This window comes from Microtus oregoni, unplaced genomic scaffold, assembly GCF_018167655.1.
Source record: "Microtus oregoni isolate MIOR12 unplaced genomic scaffold, Mior012 000030F_ref0000283, whole genome shotgun sequence".
Classification (NCBI taxonomy): Eukaryota; Metazoa; Chordata; class Mammalia; order Rodentia; family Cricetidae; genus Microtus; species Microtus oregoni.
The window spans coordinates 23,366,458-23,374,779 of NW_024543089.1; the positions used below are offsets into that span (position 1 = coordinate 23,366,458).

General features: G+C 44.1%; 1 protein-coding gene across 2 annotated transcripts in view; it reads right to left on the reverse strand.

The window, feature by feature from the left end:
* Nucleotides 1-2,714, reverse strand: part of Vgll3 (vestigial like family member 3) — a 42,895-nt gene extending 40,181 nt beyond the window's left edge. For both annotated transcript variants that reach the window (XM_041678620.1, XM_041678619.1), the window contains exon 1: nucleotides 2,238-2,714. In XM_041678620.1, coding sequence (XP_041534554.1) covers nucleotides 2,238-2,363 — 126 coding nt within the window. In that variant the 5' untranslated portion in view covers nucleotides 2,364-2,714. The remainder of the gene's footprint in view (nucleotides 1-2,237) is intronic.
* Nucleotides 2,715-8,322: the final 5,608 nt, after the last annotated feature.

Sequence of the window (8,322 nt, forward strand, 5' to 3'; positions counted from 1 at the left end):
AGTCCCACTTCACCCACGCACTGCATAGTCTAAAAATGTTGTCAGGCTGATAAGAATTTCCTGACTTATTCTTTCTTCCAATAGAAAATATAGGTCATCAAAATAAACTCTGACAGTGAAAGAACAGTAGCGACACTGTCGGCTCTCTCTGGTCCATTAGCCAATAAGAGTCAAGTAGTTTGTTTGCTGGAGAAAAATTTAAACATCAAATAAGCCAAATAGCCAAAGAATTATGAATGTTCCCCTATACACCTCTCAACTAAACCCTTCCAGTAAACTCAGCAAACGTCTACTTAAAAGAGAAGTTCAGACTATAGCAGAAGCCGGGCATTGTGTGACTTCTTAACGCAGACAGTTTAGACTCTTCTGGTGTTTTATTTTTAATTCATTTGTCAACTTGTTGATAGTTTTACCAAAAAGATGGAATTTGGGGTTGAAACTTAAGGCTATCACAAAATAAGACAAGGTGCTTGGAGCTGGTTCTCAGGGAAAACTAGCTTTCAGTTTGTCTAAAACAGCCTTTGATTTTTTTTTCCCCCGGAAAGTGTATTACAATGCTGACCTCTACTATAGACTCCTATTTTAGTGGAATTTATTTTATCATTTCATCAGAGGCAACCTTATTCACAGCTTCTACTATTCCTGACTTTTTCAGAAGAGAAAGTTATCTTCCTGAATATTTAAAAACATCTCGGTCTGTTGCTCATCCACATTCCAACTGATAATTGAAGGCCTCTACTGCCTCAACGATGGAGCAATGGCTGTTAGTAATACCCAAAGTCTCTTGGCCTCCCTTGAATCTACAATAGCACTATTTTGTTTATGTCAAAGGAAATGTGAGCAGCCCCAATGTTTTCATTTGTCACCCGTGACCACAAAATAATAATAAAAAAATGCTTGTCCATCTCTCCCATCAAAGATCATTTTGTTTTGAACTGGTAAAGTTGTCAAATGTTAAATAAATTAATTAATTAATATTAGCAAGAAAGTGGGCTCTTCTTGCATGTCTCCTGTTGGTCTTCATTAAGATGGACTGTTTAGCGGTAAGTCCCGAATTTGTGCCCTTTCCGAGTTAGCTGAATTTGACAGCCACTACATTTTAAACATAGAGTAATAGTCTCTTTCTCAACAAGTAGCCCTGTACATGTAGAAAAGGGACAGAGGCAAAGGAAAACTAGGAATTCAAAGGTCAGATTCCTCCATGGGCCAAACCCTGAAGGCCAGAATAAAACAAACAGTCCCTAAGAAATGAAAACAAGTCAATAAATTCTGTAAATCCTTATTTTTCTAACTATATCTAGCTTATTTTTAAGTCTGAATGAAATTAGCCTACTCTAATCCCTGTAGTCCAGGAAGGCCTCTGTTTCAGTACAGTACCTGGCCACACACACACACACACACACACACACACACACACACACACACACGGTTTACTGTTCTTAGGGTAGCGCTAACTAAATTTTGGTGTGCTTGCTATGTGGCCGAAGAATACCACTCAAGGTTCCCTGGTGTCACGTTTTCCAGTGTCTACTCTTTCTTATCATCTCTTAGATGCCAGGTCCTTTTTACTGATAGTTTAAATGTCCTCTCTGGGTGAAGCCCTGGAATGCGGATTCTCAAAGCTACCTCTGGACCGAGAAACACAGGTCCGGTCCGCTGACGGACACCAACAAGCCCCGTGCTTTGTTGGGGAATGAATGAAGAGCCTTTTGGGCAACCACGTCATCTAAATCACAGTCCCGGTGAGAAACGCGACGGATAAATTCTAGAAACACTCAGTGTGTCTTCTATCAGACCAGAGATCCACCCTACAAGTCTCAGAAAGAAAATTTCATGAGCTCACTGTTCAGGTAACTTCTGCTACCTTAGCAGTACACTTCCCCTTTTCCCAGAAAACAAAGTAGTCGGGTTAAAAGTTTACTCACGCAGTCCTAAAACAGATGCCTTTGGTGAGTTTCAAAGAACTGAGTCCTAAGGACCAGATCAGCTAGGAGCGACAGCCTCTGAGTCCAGGTGACACAGCTCAAAGAAGCCCCCGGCCAGGTAATGCCCCTCCAGGCATCCTGGCCCTGCCACCCGCAGGTCTGCCCTTCTATCTTTTTTTCTTTCTGTGGCTCCGCGCAGGTCCCAGAGCATCCTCCGAGCCTCGGGTCCCGGCGGGACAGGGCTAAAGCCCCACACCGATACCGGGTGCCCCTCGTCCCCGCCCCCGGGAGGCTGCCCGGCCGGTGACTCACCTGCTGGCCAGGTTGGGGCGCCGGATGATAGCAGGCTGTGGGGCAGGTTGCAGCTGCCACGGGGTTGGGCAGATACTGGGGCGCTCCATACGGCTGGGGGTGATACATCACCTCCGCACAACTCATGGCAGCGGGGCCAGCGGCGGCCCCGGAGTCGCCGCGGTTCTACGCGCCGGCGCGAGGGGCGCCACCGCCACCGCCGCCGCAGTTGCTGTCCGCGCCGCTGCTCCTGCTGCTACTGCTGTGAAGGCGGGTCCTCGGCGGCCTCGGGCTCCACGCCGGGAGCGAGCTCGGGAGGGGTTGGCAATCAGCGGCGGCCCATGCGCGGGCACCTTCATTTTCAGCCCCTCCGGGTGCCCCCTCCACTTGCGCTTATATAGCGACGCGACCACGCTGCCGCCCGCCCCGCGGCAGGAGCATGACAGCGTTGGACTCTGTCTCTGGCGGCGGCACCAGTGGCAGCAGCAAGTACCGCAGCGCCAGCCACAGCCGCAGCAGCAGCCGAGCCACGGCTCGAGCTGCCCCGGGAGCCCGGCGAAGCTTTGCATACACACAATGCACGCCCGGGGCTCGTCCTATCACCACCGCGGGTGGCTGGGCGAGGACCGGGAGGCGGGGGAAGGAGAGCCGGAATGTGGGGAGGCGGGGAGCTTCCCTCCCCAACTCTCCCGAGCAGTTTATCAGCAAAGTTACACCAACTCCAGTCCACAGCGGGCGAGTCGCCCAGCAGGGGGACCCTGGGGAGGGCAGCAGCGGATTGGAGCGAAGTTTGCTGCCCTCTCCGCCTCCCGGCGAGCGATGATGGTGGGAGGAGATTGGTATGCGAGAGGCTCCGCGCCCACAAAACTCTGCGGGTCCCCACCCAGTCTCGGTCACCTGGCTGGGCCAGGGTTGCCCAAGTCCTAGGAACTTTTTCACGGAGCATCAAGTCCGACTCTGATTGGACAAGATCAAAGAAAGGTCAAGGGTAATGAGAGTTATAAAGCAGACCAGGGTTAAAATACAGAATTGGTTCCTACGTTAAAAAAAAAAACAAAAACAAAAACAAAACCGAAGTGAAAGTTAGCATTGCCTCGAGTGCCCACAAGCCAACAAAGCGTAATTCCCTTGCCTCATCTTCACTTGAAAGGCATATCTTGGTGGCTTGTCGTCCTGACAGGATGTGTGTCCTTTTCTGGCATTTACCGCCTGCCTTGCAGGCAGCAAAAGAATAACTGGTGACTTATTTGACTGCGATTTAAAGGTGTTTGTGTGCAAATGGATTAAACCTTGCAAAAATGGAATAAAAACTCCATTTTTCAGAATAATATTATACTCCAGTATAATCATAAAATCTAACTCAATCTTTCCCTCTCTAGCAAACGGAAAATTTTGTAAGAGAGACCAAAAGGCATAGTCTTTTTTAAAAGGAACTGTCCCATTGGGTGTCAAATGCATTAATGTTGTCATCAAGTAAAACATACCCACACAGAGAGAGAGAGAGAGAGAGACACCAAACCTACACTCTGAAGCCATTATACCCCGCCACCACCACCTCTGTACCTCTGTACCTCTGTATCTGTGTACCTCTGTACCTCTGTACCTCTGTATCTCTGTATCTCTGTAACTCTGTACCTCTGTACCTCTGTATCTCTGTACCTCTGTATCTCTGTACCTCTGTACCTCTGTGTCTCTGTATCTCTGTACCTCTGTATCTCTGTACCTCTGTACCTCTGTGTCTCTGTATCTCTGTACCTCTGTACCTCTGTACCTCTGTATCTCTGTACCTCTGTATCTCTGTATCTCTGTACCTCTGTATCTCTGTACCTCTGTACCTCTGTACCTCTGTATCTCTGTACCTCTGTACCTCTGTACCTCTGTACCTCTGTATCTCTGTACCTCTGTACCTCTGTACCTCTGTACCTCTGTATCTCTGTATCTCTGTACCTCTGTACCTCTGTACCTCTGTATCTCTGTACCTCTGTACCTCTGTACCTCTGTACCTCTGTACCTCTGTATCTCTGTATCTCTGTACCTCTGTACCTCTGTATCTCTGTATCTCTGTATCATCTCTGTACCTCTGTACCTCTGTACCTCTGTACCTCTGTACCTCTGTACCTCTGTACCTCTGTACCTCTGTGTCTCTGTGTCTCTGTATCTCTGTATCTCTGTACCTCTGTACCTCTGTACCTCTGTACCTCTGTGTCTCTGTGTCTCTGTGTCTCTGTACCTCTGTATCTCTGTGTCTCGTACAGTTACCTAAAGAGGTGGCACGTGCAATTATTTGTGTACACACAGCTGTACCACACACACACTCACCCAAACTATGATTGTGTTTGGTACTTTTACTATCCCAAAACAGGTTTTCTTCATCCACTCATTATTTTATTAACAGAATTTTAAAGTACAATTATTGAGAGGCTATGTAGTTTAGACTCCACACTGTGTTCTTTCCGGTAGGAGACTATGCCTATCAAGGAATAACAGAAGAACTTGCTTTATATGTTCATAACTCCTTTGTCCCAACTTGATATGCCTTAGTTAGACCCTTTTTCCTGTGATCCCCACTCATTGCTTCTGTCCAAGAAGCTTCACATAGTACAGAGCCATAAGAGCATCCATCTAGCCGGGCACGCCTTTAATCCCAGCACTCGGGAGGCAGAGACAGGCAGATCTCTGTGAGTTCGAGACCAGCTTGGTCTACAGAGCTAGTTCCAGGACAGGCTCCAAAGCCACAGAGAAACCCTGTCTCAAAAAACCACAAAAAAAAAGAGCATCCATCTACCCATATCCCAATTTGAACATCTCTTTCGTGTCTACCATAAAGAGCGAAACTCATGCCTCCCAGTTGTACTTGGAGTACCATTGAAGCTCCAAACATTTGTCTTCTCAAAGTGCTTCCCCATGGGCTCTAACTTTAGTACATTCTAAATTTTACATTCCTTCTAATGTTCTTGCTCTCCTGCTTATCTCTGTTGCTGTAATCCTTAGTTCATTTAGACCCTCTCATTCAGACTCTCAGATGAACTTCGTTACTGTTTTCCCAGACCCATAGTCAGACATCTTCAGACCTAGTCTTCAGGACCCACATTCCAAAGATGATCCAATGGAGGCCTGAAACTTTCTCATAGTTTCAAAAGTAGTGTCTCACATTCCATAGTCCCAATTCTGTAACCTCCACCTCTGACTCCTACTTTTGCCACCCTCTCTGCATTCAAACAGATCTCTGAATGGGTGAAACCCTTATTTTAAGAAAGAACATGGCTCTAAAACTCTGCATTTAGATTGGTTGTGATTTTCTGAACTTGTTTCTGGTGTGGGAAGTCCTTCTGTATTGCTTTTATTGGTTAATGAATAAAGAAGCTGCTTTCAGCCAATGGCTTAACAGAATATATATATATATATATATATATATATATATATATATATATTCTCTCTCTCTCTCATAGAAAGAGAGAGAGAGAGAGAGAGAGAGAGAGAGAGAGAGAGAGAGAGTAGGTGGAGTCAAGGAACTGCCATGGAGCCCCCAAAGGTGAAAGATGCGAGCTGCCAGCTGGAATTTTCCAGATAGGCCATGAGCCTTGTCGTAAAATATAAAATAATGGAAATGGGTTAATTCTAGATGTAAGAGCTAGCTAACAATATGCTTAATCTATTGGCCAAATAGTATTTCAAATAATATAGTTTTTGTCTGATTATTTCTGGCAAGGGGAAGTGAACTAGTGGTCTCTTACTACCGATTTCCATGATGAGGGATAAAGACTGTACTTAACTGTGTCTATAAGGACAAAATTTTATAGTTTGTTGCTAGGGATTATGCTGGTTTAGTAAAGTAAGTGTGTGTGTGTGTGTGTGTGTGTGTGTGTGTGTGTGTATGCGCATGAAATAGCAATTAGTGGAAAGAAGAGGCCATGAATTTGAAAGAGACTGGGAAGGGCATATGGGAGATATGGAAGGAGAGGGGAAATGCAGTTGTGTTATAACCTTAAAGTGGGCGAGGGGTGAAAAAGGAGCTTGGTGTCTCCTACTATCATTTCTCTTCTGCTATCAACAGCCATCCACCCCCATCTTCCACACTTGCTAACTCTTCCTAGTTCTCAAAGGATTCGTATCTTAAAATAGTCAATGCTGAACAGTTTTACCATCTCCCATCGCAGCCACAGCTGCTTCAGTGCAAGAACACATGGATCCCCAAAAAATGCAATGGTTGGCTTAATAAGCATCTACTGTATAAGGTATTTAAGACAGAAAAAGAAACTTCAGAATAATTTATAAATTAAAGAGAGATCAGAGGGCACCTGGGATCAGTGAAGATTATGATGTGGAGCATGGTTTCAGATTGTCCATGTTTTCTCTTATGTGAAAAATAAGAGAAAGTCCTTACAATGTGAGAAATTTTAAGACCAGAGGACCAAATGACTGAAGTAGAGAAAGAAGCTTACACTCAAGAGCATCTTCCCCTCAAGGTCAGACATCATGCCATCAATCTGAACAGCTCCAACTTCTACTTCAATGCCATAGTGTACCTCAGTTAATTAGTTTTTGCAAAGTGATATGCTAAATATCTGTTTCTTCTACAGGGCAGCTACTGAAACCGATTGACTCATTTACCCCAAAATGAAAATTTAAAGGTGTTCAGCATGTGTGTTTTCTAATAATATAAAACCAGAATATATTTCAAACTGCTATGCCTTCTGTGTGCTTTAGTATGTGTGGTGGCTTGAATGTTTAGTCAGCGGGGAGGGGAATTATTTGAAAAATTAGGATTAAGAGATGTGTACTTTTGGGGGAAAGTAAGTCACTGGGATTGGGCTTTGAGATATAAAGTCCATGCTGGGTCCAGTAGCTCTATTTGCCTGCAGATCCGAATGTAGCTCTCAGCTACTGCTCCAGCACCATGCCTGCCTTCATGCTTCCATGCTCCCCACTTTGAGGATAATGGACTAAACCTCAGAAACCATAAGCTCCCAATTAAATACTTTCTTTTTTAAGAGTTGCCATGGTCATGGTGTCTCTTCACAGCAACAGAACACGGACTCAAGACTGTGCTATAAATATTCACCACGGGAAAGAATACTTTTTGGTACTAAAAAAGGCCATTGCTGGATGTGTTTGCCAAATATTCATACAAGGAAATAACTCTTTGGTGATATTTTATTTCTATTTTCTAGTGATAGCAGAGAAAATTAGTAAAAAAGTAAATTATGTCCAGAATTAGAATCTAGACGAAAAATGGATCAGGAAGTAAGAAATAGAAATAAGCTGAACAAAATGGTAGTCTTCACTGGCTTGTTAGTAAAAAAATGAATGAATGAATGAATGAATGAATGGGGTGACTCCGGTTAAGAAATTCAAAGTGTCATTGGTTTATAGCAATTTCTTTCATAGATAAAAAAGCCTGTGATCTGATGCAGGTCTTCTAGGGGCTAGGAGCAGAACTGACACTGAAAGAGGCCGAGAACTCTGAGTGCTTGTGTCATTTGCTTTCCACCGTTGTACACTGAAGTGCCTGAATAAATAAAACATTCATGATTTGTATGGCTGTGGACATTACAGGTGACCACACACATTCAGACATGTTAATTCATGCAAACGCATGAAGGGATAAATACATCTAAATCAGGCTTCTGATATGCTTAGGCCAAAGGCAGGTAGTTTACCGAGATATTCAGAAAAAAGAATTCAGCCTGATCACTGGGGCACAGATTTTCATCACTATTATATACAGCTGTCATAATTAGATAAAAAGCACAGGATAGAGTGTGATCGTATAGACTTCTAGCTAATCATATTACTAGTTTATTTTTCTGTTTTCTCACCTTCTGTGGACATCATTACCCAGGCTTCTCTTTGAGTTTTGATGAAGCATCCCATCCCAGCTATCTGAATCTCCCCAGCCCTTTCATATCCCAGGCACTGCAGTGCTCATTAAGATAAATGACTATAAATGTTTCCAAATTTTCTTATTTGAGGTCCATACACTTTTAAGCTTTATTAAATTTCTAAAATTTTTTTAGCTGAATCTTATTAAGACATATCCCCAAATAAATTTTAGGAGGAGAGGCAAGCTGTCATGGATTTCCCCAATATCTTTTGGGATAAATTA